The sequence below is a fragment of the Nematolebias whitei genome, chromosome 23, assembly GCF_014905685.2.
Source record: "Nematolebias whitei isolate Nwh7 chromosome 23, NemWhi1, whole genome shotgun sequence".
NCBI classification, from domain to species: Eukaryota; Metazoa; Chordata; class Actinopteri; order Cyprinodontiformes; family Rivulidae; genus Nematolebias; species Nematolebias whitei.
The window spans coordinates 17,915,723-17,934,646 of NC_056520.1; the positions used below are offsets into that span (position 1 = coordinate 17,915,723).

The following is an 18,924-nucleotide window of genomic DNA, read 5'->3' on the forward strand; positions in this document are numbered from 1 at the left end:
CACCCTGACTCTTGTGTTTCAAGCCTGCCTCAGATACCCCTGAGGCAGGCTTGAAACACAAGAGTCAGGGTGGCTTCTGGGTAATACCAGATGGCTAGGCCTCAGACTGACGAAGCCTCTTGGATGAGGGGCGAAACGTTTCTTTTTAACAAGAAAACGAAGTCCAGATGACATGATTCAACCTTTTTTGTTGTTATTACAATGATCTGTTACCTTTTAAATTTGTTTGTTTTATTGCATTGAATCACAAATGCAACTATAAAGTTCCTGGAGAAACTTTGATGGGACCACTGCGTGACGGCCATTTTAGAGTTCTGTAAGGCATTTTGAATGAGAAAAAGGGCATCTTTGTACATTACGTCGTCTTGGTAACTCGAAACGGCAATAAAAGTAATAGCACATATCACGGTGCCGAGCTTGTTTTGATATAACATTTGTGGGGTACACATTGTGGTTTGTTCCACATTAAAGTTGACGGAAGAGTAAGATATAAAGTTAAGAAACCTTTGTCAGGTGGATAATAATAGGTGCTGCATTATTAGGCAGGATTTTTTTTTTATGAACTCATTGGTGGGCTGGACTTAAGTCACCTGCTGGCTGGAAGTGAGTAACCCTCACCCTAACTGGCTGCCAGTTGAATAGCCCTGCATTAGAAGCCAACCTGCTCACACATTCAGCATTCCTGGTTACAAAGCGCTAACCAAGCAGGTTAAGCAGCTAAAATCTCTGATGCCGCATCATCAGTTTAGTCTAAAAACGTAGTTCATGAACGGCTGGTATAAATCATTGCTCTATTAGCAGCGCATGGATCTAATTATTGTGTCCCTAAGGGCAGGTAATAAAAAGAGAAATGACACTGTAGTGCTCTGAAGTGACCCACCCTGTTGCACAGCACTAACATCATGTTCCACAACCACACAGTGTGATTAGTGGTCCCTCAGAGTTTGTATGAGGGGGGTGGGGGGGGGGGGAGATTTCTTTATAAACTCAGAGGGACTGTATAGTCTTTGTTAGAAGGGGGAATTCCTTTAAATGAATAAAAAAGCAGAGTAGTGGTGGTTTTAGTAAGGAGGAAGGCTGGAAGTAGAGAAACCCCTTCATTAGAGGATCGTTCCATTCCAGTGGGCCATATGGGTGGAAAATCCTGGCAGTTGCCTCCCGGCGGGGACCAGGCAGACGCCCTGACCCGGGTTACACACAGCATCAGGTGGCACACATTATACAGAAATATGAGGTTAAATCTGCCACTGAAATAAATGTTGGACAATTTGTAGTCTGATTTCTTGGTATGTCTTAATCAAGCCGACACAGACTTTGAGAACACAGTGAAAACATTATGCAACTTTCTGAACATTAGTTCTCTGTACTGATGGAGAAATTTGTGTTCTTCCTGAATGAACCAATTTAAAACTCCTTAAGAATTCCTGTTATTTAAATTTGGACTTAATCTTAGACAAGTTTGTTTTTTCTCTCTTGATCAGTCTTGGTGTTCACAGGAACAGAATCTATTCCAGTAAACAGTTTGTGATTATATACTGGTCAGAAACCTCCTTTTTTCTCATTTTAAGTTAGCATTTGTGGTGAGATGATCAACATTTCATCTCTCAGGTTTCCTTTTCACCAGAGAGCCTCGTGCTTTGCCCTGGAAACTTTCTAAAACTCACTGTTTGTTGCACTTCACAGCCATAACTCAGGTCTCAAACCCACAAGAGATTTGGTTGGCAACAAATGGAAAAATAGAACCACAAGTATTTCAGACTACTATGACCCCTAACATTCAGACTCTTTATGAAGTGTTAAATTTTCCGTGACATAAAAACTTAAGTCCTCCTGAGCAATGTGGAGAAAATAACAGTGTTTATGATGTGCCGATGCTTGAAGGAGTGGGTCTTACGGGGAATCAGAGTGGGGGAAATGCAGAATTTCTTGTATTTTTATTATAGGTCAATAAAGAAAACTGGGAATTTTCTACATTTTGTTTAATGCTTATTTGGGCATTAGGCGGAAGTAAGATGAATAATAATTTAGAAAGGGTTGAAATTTATAAGTGTGTGCCATCTGTTTGTACCATTAGCAAATATTATATAGCATCTACTGTAGTGGTTCCCAACCTTGGTCCTTAAGGAACACCATCCTGCATGTTTTAATTGTTTCCCTACTCCAGCACACTTGGTTCAGTGATTTAATTACTTGCTCATGTCCTGCAGAAGCCTATCAATAGCCCATTAATTAAACTCAGGTGTGTCGGAGCAGAGAAACAACTAAAACATGCAGGATGGTGTTCCTCAAGGAAGAGGGTTGGGAATCCCTGAATTCTACTGTAACGTTCAGAAAGTAATCCCTAGGTACACATATACAACTGATTTAATTTTGGAAACAACCTAATTCAAAATGGCTGCCACAGCCACTGAGCATTAGAAAAAAAAAACAAATGGCTACAGCTTAGCCAATTATATAGACACTAAGCTAAAATTTGGTGTGTTAGTATAAGCATTACCCCTAACACAAACTTTAAATGCAACACAATGCATATTATTTGTGCCTAAAACCTTGGCATTAACTTCTGGAGTCAAATATATTTGTGTTAGCAAAATATCTCCTACACTTTTGGACTGATTTGAACGATCCTTTAATAAAGTAGCTATTGAATGTACATTTACAACTTTTGGAGTCAACTCTATTCATGATGGCCGCCAGCAAATAGACATTAGCCAACACAAATATGACTACATATGATGTTTTCACATGCAAACAAATCCTGAAATGAGCTGCTTAAAGGTCATTTTTCACTTTTTCTTCTTTGTTTTTGCAGGTTAAAGCTGCTGATAGATCAGGAAAAGGTCTACCAAGAACGAAAAGAGGAAGAGTATAACAAAAAAATCTTCAGTCTAAAAGAGGAGCTGACAAAACTCAAGTCGTTTGCGTTGATGGTGGTGGATGAACAGCAACGTCTTACTGAACAGCTGAACCAAAAAACAGCAAAGGTCCAAGAACTGAGCACCAGCTTGTCACAAGCTCAGGAAGAACTGAGCTCAGCTAATGCTTGTCTGCAGGAAGAGGAACAAAAAGTCTGTCGCCTGGAGGCAGAGCTGCGTGACCAAGCCAGTCGAAACCATCAGGAACAAGAGGCCATGACTGCCAAACTAAGCAGCGAGGATGCTCAGAACCGGCAGCTGCGCCAGAAGCTGTCTGCCCTCAGCCGACAGCTGGATGAGCTGGAAGAGAACAACAAGACACTGCGCAGAGCCGAGGATGAACTACAGGAGCTGAGGGACAAAATAAGTAGAGGAGAGTGTGGAAACTCTGGCCTCATGTTGGAGCTTGAAGAGCTGAGGAAGCGGGTGCTCGAGATGGAGGGAAAGGACGAAGAGTTGATACGAATGGAGGACCACTGCAGAGATCTCCACAAGAAACTGGAGAAGGAGACCAACCAGAGCCGGTGCTTGAAAGCTGAAGTGGATCAACTGAATCAGAGAATTACAGATTTGGAAAAACTGGAGGATGCATTCAGCAAGGGCAAACAGGAATGCATCTCACTCAAAAGCAACTTGGAGAGAGAAAGAAACATGTCAAAGGTTCTGAGCAGTGAGCTGGAAGACCTAAAAGACAGAGTCAAAGAACTGGAGGAAGCAGAGTGCCAACTGGGAAAGACTGAGCAGACGCTGAAGGAAGATCTGTCCAAGTTAAAGACGCTGACTGTCATGCTAGTGGACGAAAGGAAAGCAATGGCAGAGAAGCTAAAACAAATGGAGAACAAGGTGCAGAACAGTACCGGCAAACTTCAGGCAGAACAGGACAAAGTCACATCTGTCACAGAGAAGCTAATAGAGGAGAGCAAGAAAGCACTGAGATCAAAAGCAGAGCTTGAAGAAAAAATGTGCAGTGCAACAAAGGAAAGGGATGACTTGAAGGCCAAGTTAGGAACAGAGCAGGAGAAGAACAACGACTTGGAATCAAAGCTGAACATGATGAAGAAACGATTGCAATCGCTTGAGTCAATTGAGAGAGAATACCTGAGAAACAAAAGCAAAGAAGAGCACATCAAAACACCACCCATCAATCGCTTCCAACAAGAAGACAACAAAGTCAAAGACTTGACACAGGAGGTCGAGAACCTGAGGCAAAAATTAAAGGACATGAAAGTGGTGGAAGGCGATTTATTAAAAACACAGAATTTTGAATCTCTAGAGAAAAGATTCAACAACGAACAAGAGAAAGCAAAAGCCTTGATGGAGGAACTGGAAATATCAAGAAAAGAGCTTTCAAAGTACCAACTGGCCGAGAAGAAAGAGTGCAACCAAGAGCACGTTCTTTACAAACGCTTGAAGGAGGAGGAAGCCAAGTCGAGTCATTTGAGCAGAGAAGTGGCAGCTCTCAAAGACAAGATTCATGAATACATGGGAACAGAGGAGTCCATCTGTCGCATGAAGACAGACCATTCAACGCTGCAAAGAAAACTCACCCAGCAGGAGGTCAGAAACAAAGAACTAGCCAGAGAAATGGAGACGCTCACTCGGGAGCTTGAAAGATACAGACGTTTCAGCAAAAGTCTTCGCCCTGGCATGAACGGAAGGCGCTTTTCAGACCTACACTTGTCCACCAAGGAGGTTCAGACTGAACCCCTTGATCTTATGTCTCCCAGCGAGAAGACTGTGATGCCGCTGGAGCGAGCAGTGGTGAACGGGAAGCTGTACAATGAAAGCGAACCTGAAGATAACGCAAATTACAGCAATGAGCTACAGCTCACCAAATGTGGCCCTTCCGTCATTAATAATGTCAACAATCTAAACAATAACTTGAAACGAGTGAGAAGCCCATTCCTTAAAAGCAAAGATGGTCCGCTTCATCAGGTGAATGGCAAAATGCAACCGGGACACAACAGCAACCATGCACAGCCAGGAGACGTTGTGTTGACCCACCATCCTGGGCAGCCTTTACACATTAAAGTGACTCCGGACCATGGTCACAACACTGCAACATTAGAGATCACCAGTCCGACCACAGAAACCCCCCAATCGTTCACCAGCACCGCCGTCATACCCACAAGTGGAGGTCCGCCAAAGCAGAGAATCACCATCATCCAGAATGCTTCCATATCTCCAAATGCAAAATCAGTTTCCCCAACAGCTAAACCCAAGTGTTCCCCCATGTTAGATGAGCCATGTTCACCAGACAGGGCCCTGTCACCATTCACTATGACTACATACTCCAGAGCTATGACCCCAGACTCGTGTGGTTCTGTAACACCAGACCGAGCCATGTCACCCATACAGATTGTTTCAGTGACAACAGGCACCCCTGAGCGCTCCCTTTCCACGGAGCCAGTGGAGGTTGTTGGTGGGCACGCCATCTTCTGCGTGACCCCAGAGAGGCAGAACAACTGGCAGGTCCAGAGGTCCAACAGCTCAGGTCCGAATGTCATAACGACAGAGGACAACAAAATCCACATCCACTTAGGAAGCCCATTTGTTCAGAGCGTTAGCTCCCCATCTCAGACGCGGAGTCCATGCCACGTGCCCAGACTCCAGGAGCAAAGGACTCAGATTGTTGCCAACTGCAGTACTCCTGCTGTCAAAGGCAACAGCAAAATCACAAGTAGCATCACGATTAAGCCCACCTCCACTCCGGTCCAAAGGCCATCACAGATTACAGTAAGTAATGACTGACCTCGTAGTCTGAGAACCCTTCATCCCATCCTCAGTTTGGAGTTCTGCCACCCTGAGTTCTAGCCTAGAGAACCATTTGTTTAACTTCATTTATGTGCTTAAAGGCGGTATCTCACTAGGTTGTAACTGTTGGGAGACTAGCTGGTGACTCAAAATGACAAGAAAACAGACATATCTTCTGCTGCAGTCTCACTAACTCTGAGTTTTTTGCAAATAAGCGACCATCAAGCCGTTTAGCTGTATTGAAAAGCCAGTTTTTGAAAATTATGGCCTTACGCATGGCTTGCAAACAGCTTTCTAGGCAACACGCATTAATTTATTGTCATTGTATTTTCTTCGGATCGCTTTTTTTTTTTTAAGACTTTGGCTCCTGCCTCCACATTTACAATTTTATCTATCTATCAAGGTTATCTTAGATCAGTGGTGTCCACATTCTGTGACACAGAAACCAAAATTATCAGGTTGAAAGTACTAATGGGCCATAAATGGAATTTTTGACACCTGCTTCGAATGTTATCACCAATTAAACGGTCCATTATTAGTTATCCTAATCCTCATACGTTGCATTCAGACTGCCCCTCCTGTACCTCCTATTAGGTTTAAAGGTACGTTGTTAGGGCTGATAATAGTTACATGGCTAGGTTAAGAGTAAAGGGTCTTGGGGTTAGGTTTAGGGTCTGGGGGCTAGATTAAGACTCAAGGGTAAGAGGTTAAGTTTAGGGTCAGTGCTCTGGGTCAGGTGTAAGGTTAGGTTTAGAAAAAGGGTTAGGTTTAGGAAAAGGGTTAAATACAGCTAACAAAAAAAAACTTCCGGTTTTACATGCATGCAAAGCTGCATATTATCAGTGATAACGTACCTTTAAAACTACTAGGAGGCAAAAGGAACAGTCTGAGCACAACCTATATGGATGATAAACAACTAATAAAGCTCCTTTAATGGGCTGATAACATCCAAAGCCCCTGAATGAACAATGTGTCAATCATTTATTTGTGATTTTTGTTTTCAAACTCTCAGTGATAATGTAAACACAATATTTTAGTGTGAAAACATGTATATTAATTTTGGTGTAAAAGGGTTTCTGACTTATAGAGCCAAAACATAAAACACCTTACAAACCTGATTAAAAGAATCTGTGTCTGTGCATTAATGAATAACTGTAAGATTTGATATGTGAAATAGATAAATGGAATCTGCTGAATTTGAAATGACGGGCAGATATGGGCCCGTTTTTCAATAGTTATTCATCTTCAGTGTGGTTCTGAGCCGTGGACATGTCAGAGGAGAGCTCCTGTGCAGCTTGTGCTCTTGAGCTGGACACACAAAATGCACTTCTGCATGAGAAAACTGAGAACCGCAGCAAAACACTGCGGGGACCCCCTCATTCGCCAACAAGTCACAGCCCAGTGAGAGACCTTCTTTAACAGTTTGCTTGGTGCTGTGTGATCCATATTTAAAAACTGCCTGCATGATAATGATTGTCTTAATCTGATCAAGTTCTAACTCGTGTGCACTTACTGTATAACTTACTGTAGTCTGATGTATCCTGACATTTTCACCCATTCACCCACAACGTTATGATTGTTTGATTTTCTGACAATTAAAGTGTGCAAAAAAAAAAAAAGTGTTAAGTTTGTCATCCATGCTTGTCGGTTTTATTCACTCAATAAAACCAGCATGTTTTAAACAAGTTGAAGGTGAAATATCTGTAGGTTTTAACTTTTAATGCATGTTATGGAAGACTTTTCTGTTGAACCTCTGTTCTCGTACCTTAACAAATGAACCCGCCACGTTTCCCATATGTTTGTTCACTTAACCTAGAATTATAAGCTGATGTGGGTTTCATCCATTCAGAGCAGAGAGAGTCGGACAATACAAAAGCAGGCAGATGTAAACTTGGTGCGCCCAGAAACAGCTTCACGGAAACTCTAAAACCTTGAAACCTTTAAATGATGAACAACGGAAGATGCTGCTGGAGTCAAATCCTTGATTTTTCTAATAAATGGACTCGGAGCTACTCATTTTTTCTGCTAACTACAATATTTGTGCGCTTCTTCTAACTTCTTTCTGCTAATTTCAGCTTGTTATGCTCCTTTCAACTTATTTCTGCAAGCTTCAGCTTTTTCTACCATTTCAGCTACTATGTAGCCGTTTTATGCTAATTAAGGCTTTTTCAGCTAATTCCACATTTGTTGCACTTATAAAAACTTTTTCAGCCTACTTCAGCAAAACTGTGCTCTCCAGTTCCTTCTTGTAATTTCAGCTTCCTCCTGCTTTCTTAGCTACTTTTCAGATGTTTGTGCTAATTTCTGCTTCTTTCAGCCTAATGGGTTCTTTCTGTTTTCTTCAGCTCATTTACGCTTGTTCTAACAAGCTACCTTTTTATAAATATTTTTAGCTAATTTCAGCTGTTTTCAGATAAAATCAAATTTTCTTGGTAATTTCTGCTACTTTCAGCCTAATTAACTACTTTTTACTAATTTCAGCTTGTTATGCTCCTTTCAGCTTTTTTCAGCTAGTTTCAGCTTTTCTTTTCTTTTTTTTTTGCCATTTCAGCTACTACCTAAAATGCAAATTTTAGCTTTTTCAGGTAATTCCACATTTTTTAACTCATTTCAGCTCTTTCCACTTCCTTCTCATAGGTTAAGCTTCTTTCTGCCTTTTCGGCTACATTTTAGACATCTTTGTTAATTTTAACTTTTTCTTTAGCCATTATCCTAATTTTTGTGCTCATTTCTGCTTATTTAAATCCAATTAATCAAATATGTGCTCCTTCTGCTTTCTTATGCTAAATTAGGCTATTTCTTTCATTTCAGCTACATTTTAGCTGTTTTTCAGCAAGTTCTTCTGCAATAAGCAGTCACACTGCATTTTTGCAGGAAATGCAGTGTTTCTAGTTTAGATTTAAAGAAACTGCAAATGAACCATATATGATTATAGTTTTAAGTGTTGGTGCCAACTCTGTCTGTTAGCAAAATGTTTCCTGAAACGATGGATGGATCTTTATTTTTCTGTTAAGAAACAATCAGTGGATATCTAACAAAGTTCAGTCAGGTTGTCTGGATGCATGCAAACATTTTAAATAAAAATAAATAAACAAATTGTTGAAACGTTTCATCTTTAATCCAAAAGACTTCGTCAGGGGACGGGGACAGTTGAGTCCTCCTTTATCATGTGAACAGCTAGTTCTGGATGTCAACAACAAACTGGTTGATCCATTATGAGAAGGGGCTTTTTATAACACCGAGTTTAGTGCAGCTAATCAGAACGACAAAATCTTTTGGATTAAAAATGAGACGTTTCAACATTTTTTGTTTTACTTTTTGCATCCGTCCAGAGGATCTGCCTTAACTTTGTTTTTCTACCTGGATTATTGAGCACACATCAGGAAATCAGTGGATATACGTTTTCAGTGGTGTAGTCCACATTTTTGTAGTGGACATACTGCGCTTAGAAACCAAAGTACACCAGTTAGTACAATGTAATCGTTAATTTATTTAGATATTTAAGCATATTGAACATTTCAAAATTTCTCTGATGCTTTTATTTGAATAAATGAACAACAAACTTTTTACAACAGTTGTCTTTGTATTAAAAACATAATGTAGAATTTATAAAACAGTAACAAAGCAAAACAAGTATTAAGTAGTAAGTACAGAAGTATTAATTACACAAAAAAGTATCAATTATACAAAAAAACAGGTTGAACCAACTCAATGGGTCTATAAAATGTTCCATATGTGTTGACAATGACATGAGCCCATGTCATGTACCACTGCCAATGATACGTGACATGGGCTCGTGTCATTGGGTACTTTTAAGTGGGTATACTGAAATTTCCCAAGTTTTTCTAGTGGGTATACTCTGTATACCCACGTATCGCATAGACATTGTTTACATCTGATTATTGTTTGGAGCCAGTCCAATTCAAAATGGCCACCACAGCTAATTGACAGTTAAAACAAAAATGGTCATGACCCAGTTTTACACATAGGGAGGTGAATTTTGGTGTGACTGAAGCGGAGTGTATTCCTCAACACCACACACACTACACACAAACACATCTTGTGAGATCTCACAATATCATAATTTACAAAGTTTGACTAAAACAGCTACAATTTTTTTTTTTTTTTTGGTCTAAATCTCTGTTATGAAAGGCGGCAGGTGATATGCACTCCTACAAAGAATAGGTTTTAATTTAAAGCAGTCCTAATTAATAGCTCTCCACGCTTTATGAAAGTTTATCTCAAGTTTTTCTTCAAACGCCGGCTTCTTTATCCTCGAGCTCTTTTTGGAAACCGTCTCAACAAGCTTCTCCAAGCCCATCTGTTTCATTTTTATTTTGCCCCACAAACCCTTGTCCTGTGAAATGAGTCATTCTGCACGACCGACTCAGGTTTTTCCATGTATATGCATTCCTCCAACCGGGGTTTATGTTCTCACAGAGGAAACGGTACAAACGTTTTGATTCATTTAAATTAAGAAACAAAGGGAAAAACCAAGATGAAAGAAATGAAATAATGTGGGAGCGGGGATGATTTCATCCGCTGCTCCTCACTGATTCATGTACTGTATGATCAAATACATATTGGAGAGTAGCATGACCTTTAGATTTTTTTAAATATTACATTTGTATACTCTGAAGTAATAATGTCATCATCGGAGACACAAGTACAAATGTGTTTTTGTCTGTGTGGATAAACTTCTACAACTGATTGGTTTTTGGAAACACCCTGGGTCCAAATGGATACCACAGCTAAGATTAAAAAAAAAAACATAACTCAGTCATTCCTGACGCCTCCTTACATCTCTATGCAGACGATACAATTGTTTATTGTCGAGCTACAACAGTCAGTCAAATTTAAAAATAAAATCTGATGTGGTAGTAACTAAGCATTGTTCCTGAAACATATTCCAAGCTGCAACATATCTGGTGAGATCTTGTATCACCGCATGCGATTGCACGTAACACCATCTACAAGGGTTTTATTTTTATCAAAGTCTTTTTTGTAGATTTTTAAAAAATTTTGAACATACAAACAAACAAAAAAAAAGAGAACACAGAAGAAAAAAATCCTCCCACCCCTCCCTTCCCATACTGGATCAGTCACACACACATAAATAAACTATACAGGCATTGGCAAGTTTTTCACATACAACATGAAAGGATGCCAAGTGTCCCAAAATCTTTTAACAGAACCCTTATTTTTTCTAGATGGATATGATGCATCACTTCTCTTATCCAGTGTACATATGCTGGGTATGCTGGGTGGGGTGGAGTGTCCTTCCAACTGTAAAAAACAAGTCTTCTGGCCAGAAGAGAGCCAAAGGCAATCATATCCTTCTCATACTTGCTGAAGGAGGTATCCACAGGGACCACCCTGAACAGTGAGATGAATGGTGTTGGTTGTAGTTTTTCCACATTTCCTAGAGAAAGTATCAAAAATAGATTGCCAAAAAGTCTGAAGTTTGGAACAGGTCCAGCATGTATGCAAGAGGGTAGCTGGTGTTTGTTTATAATGATTACATGCGGGGTCCAGGTTGGCTTACATCATCTACGAGGTTTAACCAAAACAGCCATAACTTTGTAATTTAATCGTTTTATTAAAGAAATATTTAGTTTAAATCTGACAAGGCAGCAGAAAACACTTTCTGACAAAAGAACAAGCACGTGCACAAAAACATGCTTTCATTGTGGTGGGAGGCGGTGTACTCACTCTCACAGCAATCAGTGCGACAGTGAAGAAGTGATTGAACGACACATTAAAAAGGCACAGCTGTGGAAAAACCAGCTCCAGATTTGTCTGGTGTGATGTGGGGGTGCTAAACAAGATGCTATTCATTAGAGATGAACTTGATAAACCGGCAGCAGCTGAGACGGCTGTCTGAGACCCTAACTGCCCCCTGACTCACTTCAGACACGTTTAGTTCAGTAACTGAGTTCATCTGGCTCAGCGGAGGAACAAGGATGTGTGCCAGACTGATTAAAGTGAGGACAGTGTGACGTTCTGGAAGGTCGAAGCCCCGACGGACGGCTGAGAAACTGTAATCATGCCACTTTTATTAAAAACAGCTCAAGCTTATTACAAACTATCAGCCACTGATGAGAATCCACAGCTGGCAGGAAATTCAGAATGAGATGTGTTTGCTCATCTAGATCTCAAACGACTTCATGGAAACGTAGTTTGAAACCTGTAAATCGTCGATTAAGAAACAACCTTTAAATAAAGGGCCTAGCATTCCTTAATGCAATGGTTCCCAACCATGGTCCTTGAGGAACACCATCCTGCATGTTTTTGTTGTTTTTCTGATCCAAAACACACCTGATTCAGTGGTTTAATTACTTCCTTAAGTTCAGCAGAAGCCTGTTAATCACCCTTTTGATCAAATCAGGTGTGTTGGAGCAGAGGAACAACTAAAACATGTAGGATGGTGTTCCTCAGGGACCAGGGTTGGGAACCACTGCCTTAATGTAATGCCTATCACCCTTTTGTGTCAGATGTTCAGACTAAGCTCATCTTATGATGAGAAATACCGGAGTTATAGTTGTTTTGTCAAAATTTTGGAAACAATATTATAAACATGAGTTATGACTGATTCGTAAGAATCTAAGTAGCAAATTGGCTGTGGCGGCCATCTTGAATTGGGTCGGCTCCAAAATTAAATCAGTTGTAGATGTGCATCCACTGAATGTTTCTTGAAAGTCTAAATAAAACCCACTCAGTGGTGCATAAAATACTTTGCTAACAAACGGGCAAAGTTGACTTTAAGTAGCTAAATGCATATTTTTAAACAAATATCTTGCTCAGTCAGTTAGGACTCAGAATGTGAGATGAGGGTGAGCGTCAGCTACTACCACACTAACTTTTTTTTTAGCAGCAGAAAGCCTTCGGCTACTCTCACAGCATCTGCACATCTCCCAGCATAAAATGAGCACCAAAACAAATCTTGTGTTTGGTTGCTACGGCAACAGCCATGCTGGTGTTGCAGAGCAGAGAACAGAGGAAGTTCTCCTGCACGACAAAACAAAGCTGCTCGCCTTTTCTTTGTGAAAAATGAACGCGACTCCCATGACGTGAAGACAGTTTCTGGCCCGTTAGCTCCTCATATGAATATTTAAAGTTAGGTAACTTACTGGAGGGGTTCGGTAATTCTTTACATTTTACCACCTATGTGACATGGAGGAGTTTCAGCGGGCAGCTGTGTGATGAAACTGGTGGAAATACTGAGACGTTTCAGTTTTGCACAGACCACATTGATGACACGTTCTGTCAAACAGAATAAATCCGCTCCAAATTTGAAAGAAGACATTCGGAGAACCTCAACATTCTGCAGGAGTATTAACTCAGACGGGCTTGGAACAGTTTGCACAACAACCGTTAACTTTTGCAGAAGCGTTCGGAGAGGAAAAGGAAGAAACGGCAACAGCACGATCAAGGAGAAAACTGTTTGGTGCCAGCTGTGAAGTAACGAAGAGCTTTAAACGCCAAAGAGTCCAAAAGTTCTTTGGATATTTTCTCCCATGAGTAGGAGCTGTTTACATAAATCAATGCATCCTATTCATCAAATGAAGGCTTAAGATTATTTGAAGAAACGCACATCACTCGCCAAGAGCTTCAGAATCGAGACAGTCTTCTGTTGAGAAATGATGGAGTAATAATTTGGGTTGAACTTTGAGAATATGAGATGTCTCGCTCATAATGTGTGTTATGAAAGACACAGCTAGCTAGATTTAGCTCAATATCTGCAAAACCTAAAGAGTTGCATCAATTTCTGTGTTGGCTTATTAAAGTGGATTAACTCCAAAAGTTAATCCGATGTGGACTCAAATCCACACATTATTTCTGAGATCAAAGTTCATGCTCAATTATCCCCCCCCCCCCCCCCCCCCCCCCCCCCCAAAAAAAAACCCAACAAAGTTCAGTAAAATCTTCTGGATGGATTCTTTTTTTGCTGAAACGTTTCGTCCTTCATCCAAAGGACTTCATCAGTCCAAGGAGCTACAACAAACTGAGTCCCACAAGCAGCACCCTCACATAGTGGGCCAACCAGTTTGCTGGTGATAAGATGGTTTTTGGGGCCCGCTCTCTCCTCCATCGACTCCTCTCAGGCAGCCATAGTCAAACTGGTTCAAAACATCAAAGTTCATGCGCAATAATCCTGGTAAAAAAATCCAACAAATTTCAGTCAGGTCATCTGGATGGTTTCTTTTTTTTTTTTAGACTGGTTGGTCCACTATGGGAGTGTGCTGCTTGTGGGACTGAGTTTGTTTGTGGCTTCTCAGACTGATGAAGTCCTTTGGATGAAGGACGAAATGTCTCAAAAAAAAAAAAAACATCGAGATGACCTGACTGAACTTTGTTGGATTTTTTACCTGGATTATTGAGCATGAACTTTGTTGTTTTGAACCAGTTTGACTATGGCTGCCTCAGATGAGTCGATGAAGGAGAGGGTGGGCCCCAGAAACCATCTTATCAACAGCAAACTGGTTGGTCCACTATGTGAGGGTGCTGCTTGTGGGACTCAAAGTTTGTTGTGGCTCCTTGGACTGATGAAGTTTTTTGGATGAAGGACAAAATGTCTCAATTAAAAAAAAACATCCAGAGGAACTGACTGAACTTTCTTGGATTATTTTTGAGAATTTCAATAAACTCTGTTCAGTGGTTTATGAGATATTTTGCTTACAGACAAACAGTGGTGACGCCCAAAGTTATCACTAAAATTTTAAACAAAGAACATCAATGTGTAGCACTGACAGCATGGGTTGTATAACTATTAGATACTAATGGGGGAGTGGTGGCGCAGAGGTTAGAAGATGGGCCTGTGATCAGAAAGTCGCAAATTCAACTCCCGGTAACGTCAACAACAAAGTGTGTGGAAAAGGTGGAACACCCACACCTGCCTCCACCCTCATTTGCCCCACTCTGGGCCCCTGAGCAAGCCCTTAACCCCCCACCATCTGCTCCTAAACAGGTCTCTCTTGAAAATGAGTTCTCATGGCTCAATGAGACGACCTGTATAAATAAAGGGTAAATAAAAATAAAAATAATACAGACAATTTTAGCTCAATATCTGTAAAATTCACTGAGATATAGACTTTTCATGTTATTTCAAGTCAGTTGGTTGTGGCAGCCATCTTGAATTGGATCATCTCCCAAAGGCAATCATGTGTAAAGGTACATCCAGTAATAACTGAGGTGGAGGTGAATTAATGGAGGTGACAATTAGCCTGAATTAAACTAAACAAAACACAACATGTATTCAGCGTGCGTGTCGGAGCCGTGCGCCGGAGCTCCTGTAAATAAGCTGCACGGCTCTGAACGTCAGCATGCTGGCTCGTCGCTGCCGCACGTATAAACACACCGATTAAAATGTGATGGCTTCGTAAATGGAGCAGCGAGTTGTTTAGGAACACGAGAAGGATAATGTTGCTCAGGGGAGTTTCTTGTCTCGTTTGAAGCTTGAGCTGCAGAAAACAGCCAAACGTGGGTTTCTATGCGTCTTTCAGCGCTCGATTAGAGGAAAATCCTCTCCCGTCTTCAGAACACTCCCACTGGACGTTTAGATGTTTTATTCAGCACAGGAGGTGAATTAATTTAAACAATTATGCAATTTGATTTTAATATAGTTAATTATTGATGTTTTTACTGTGTATTTGATTGTCTGCACTGTTAGCAAAATATCTTATAACCCCTGGACAATTGTCAGTGAAACTCTCAGAAATGAATCACTGGATGTTCATCTTCTATTAGTGAACCCTAAAATGGCTTTTCCTTCATCATTTCTCATCATAGCAGGATTTTTGTCTAAAACTCTGGAGTGAGCAGTAATTTGCATTCCTTCAATGTATGCTTGGTTTTTAAGTTTTGTTTTATTTGAGCACAACAGGTAAAATATTTCTAACTGAAACACTTAGTCTGCAACTTGATTCAGTACGGTTATTTCCTTAACAGTGATTTTCTATGGCAAGAATGCACAAACAACACTCACTGTTTCCTGATGCATGCTCATCAACTCACTGTTATATTTTCTGCACAGAAGAATAACTGTAAACTAGACAAATTGCATTTACTGTGAAAATGCAGTGTGAATGCTTATTGCTGAAGAACCGGCTGAGAAACAGCTGAAATTAGCTGCAAAATAACTAGCTGAAAGGTAGCTGAAATTAAGTACAAGCCTAAATTAGGAGAAGAAAGTACACATATTAGCTGAATTATGTTTAAATAAGCAGAAAGTAGCACAAAACTTGGGAAATCAGCTGAGAAAAAAAAAAAACCTAAAATTTGCAAAAAAACATCTAAAAAAAAAAAGTTGCTGAAAAGGCAGAATGAAGCTTAACCTACAAGACGAGGAAAGATCTGAAATGAGCTAAAAAAAATGGAATTAACTGAAAAACTTAAAATGAGCATAAAACAGTTAAGTAGTAGCTGAAATAGCAGCAAAAGTTGAAAGTAGCTGAAAAAAGCTGAAAGGAGTATAACAAGCTGAAATTAGCGTAAAGAAGGTAATTAAGCTGAAAGTAGCAAAAATTACCACAAAGAACTTGAACTTATCTGAAAATGGCTGAAATTAGCTTAAAAAAAATCTAAAAAGTTAGCTGAAAAGGTTGAATAAGCTTAAATTAGCAAAAGAAAACAGAAAGAACACATTTGTCCAATTAGGCTCAAAGGAGCAGAAATGAGCACAAAAAGTAGAAGTTTTCTGAAAAAAGCTAAAATTAGCAACAAGAACAAAAAAAAAAAAAACTGCAGAAAGAAGCTGAAATCGCCAGAAGGAAGAGGAGAGAGCACATTGTTGCTAAATCAGGCTGAAAAAAGTTTAAATGAGTGCAAAAAATGTGGAATTAGCTGAAAAGGCTTAAATTAGCATGAAACAGCTAAAAACGCTGAAACTTGCATAAATAAGTTGAAAGGAGCATAACAAGCTGAAATTGGCTTGAAGAAGTTAGAAGAAGCACAAAAATGTAGTTAGAAATAATCTGAAAGGAGCACAAAGCAGGTGAAAAACAGCTGAAGGTTGCTGAAAAAAAGGTTTAAATTTGCACAAGCTGGAAGACACTGAACCAGAACAAAATGTGAAAGGAGCAGTAAAAGGTTGTAAACAGATCTAAAGATTTGAAGGATGTAAAATGAGCTCAATTCATTTTCTATGAGAAAAAAGTGGCAGAAAATGCTCAATTTCAAAAAGCTAAAGTTGCACCAATACCAGAAGTCATAGCAATATTGTCCTGAAAGAGCTGAATGTTTTGATATATGATTTGTTGAAATAGCTTGAAAACTGCAGGATGAGAACCACACCAAAAAAATGTACAGAAGAAAAATGGATCACTTCATAAACATTCATACTATGTCATGTTATTTGCACCTGATGAGGAGCAGTAATCACAAGGTCATTTTAGCTCCATGAAACATGATTTGTCTCCATCTACTGGTTTTTATTAGAACTGCAGCATCCTAAAATTGCTTCTAGTCAAATCTGCAAACCATTTCTGATATATATAAACTATATATATAAACTGTTTCTTGTTTTAATCAAGATATCTCTCCTACAGATCCCTCTAGAAGCATTCCGACGTCCAGGACCGACCAGGATTCCCAAACCAAAAGGTTCCAGCTCCCAAAAAGGCACCAACGGCGCAGTAGCAAGCCCAGGACCGCAAAGTAAAAGTCCACAGCTGCAGACTCAAATGACCACAGGGAGGGAGCCAGCTTCGACTCACAACAACAACAACCCAAATCTAATGAACCGGAGACTGTGACATCACTGTTGAGATGCAGACAAACCATCCTGCTCATTAACTCGAGTGTTTTGAATAAAAACTGCTTGTTGCCCAGATGTTCACTCACGGTGCTCTGAATGTGTTGCATTTAGCTCAGAGCGCACACGCTGTAGGAAAACACTCAAATCTTGTGAAATAATATTCTGCTGCAACAGATTAGTATGAGGATGTGTTCAATCAAACAGAAGCAGAACAATCACAGTGTTCAACGGTTGTGATGTTGAATCATGTTTATTGTATTTCTGTACCGTGACTGTATCTGATAAGAGACTTGACGGTGAAACAACCGTTAGTCCATTTCTATGTACGGGACACATACACTGTGGCAATAATGTACAGCATAGAAGCGTTGCAGCTCCTTCATAGTGATTTGCTTTAAAAATGTGACGTTAGTGGTATTTTTTGATTCCAATAAAAACTTTTTCTACTTTCAATCAGAAAAATGGTTCCTATATTGATTCAAAGTGATATAACAGAAAAAAGAGCAAACTACAATAAAAATCTGTGAATTACTCAATACTACCGTATTTTTCACCGTACACGTCTCTCCGCCCTAGAACTCGCATCAGTCCATATTTGTCTAATAAAGTGGAAAAATCCATAAATATGTCGCTTTGCCGTATACGGCGCATCTATTATGCGTCACCGCTGACACGTTGTGTTTGTTACGTGTCACTGCTGACATCCCGGAAATGTGGACCGGTGTTGTGCCAAAAACTGATGGGCTGCCAAATGGCAGCCGCGGAAGCGTGCACGGGAGGACCTTAACAAGAATTTAACAAGATTAATACTTAAAAACAATTATTTGTTTGCTCGAAATTATAGTAAAGGTGTATCTCTGCCAAGATGGCCGCACTCAGAGCAGTTGCAGCTTCACAGGCTCCCGGTACTATCCCAGTTTTTAGAAGTTTTGATATTGACTCTGTGCCTGACTTTGCACGATTTATGCGCGTGAACTATAGCCGAACTGAATTGATGAGAATAGGAGCGGATTTGCCATGAAACATATCAGAAATCAGCAACAAACTCAAAACTAGGCTTGGAAGAATGCAGATCTTAAAGTCATCTACCTGGAAGCTGTAACAGAGGCGTTCCAGCAGGCAGAAGAGAAAGCGCTGCTCCCGGCTTGAGAGGAGAGGATGCCGGGCGAGATTATGGTGAGGCGATGAGCTAACGCTAAATCCGGAAAACTCCCGATGCCGTCTCTCTTTCTGTCGAACGTCCGCTCGTTAGACAACAAGATGGATTTGCTTCGTCTGAGAGCGAGCGCCTCAGAAGAGATGAAGAAGTGTGCGGTGCTTTGCCTCACAGAAACGTGGATTACAAGCGAAATGCCGGATACAGTCTTACAGCTGGATGACAGACTTTTCTTTTTGAGTGGACCGCTGCAGCGAGCTAACGGGGAAATCACAGGGAGGCGGAGTGTGCATTTACATGAGTAAAAGTTGGTGCACGAATTGTACTGTTGTAAATAGCTCATG

The 18,924-nt window shown here is 40.3% G+C and overlaps 1 protein-coding gene across 1 annotated transcript in view; it reads left to right on the top strand.

The window, feature by feature from the left end:
* filip1l (filamin A interacting protein 1-like) overlaps positions 1-17,422 on the top strand; it is a 117,221-nt gene extending 99,799 nt beyond the window's left edge. Inside the window, exons 5-6 of the mRNA XM_037696471.1 lie at positions 2,813-5,651; positions 17,216-17,422. Of these exons, the coding sequence (XP_037552399.1) occupies positions 2,813-5,651; positions 17,216-17,422 (3,046 nt within the window). The remainder of the gene's footprint in view (positions 1-2,812; positions 5,652-17,215) is intronic.
* Positions 17,423-18,924: the final 1,502 nt, after the last annotated feature.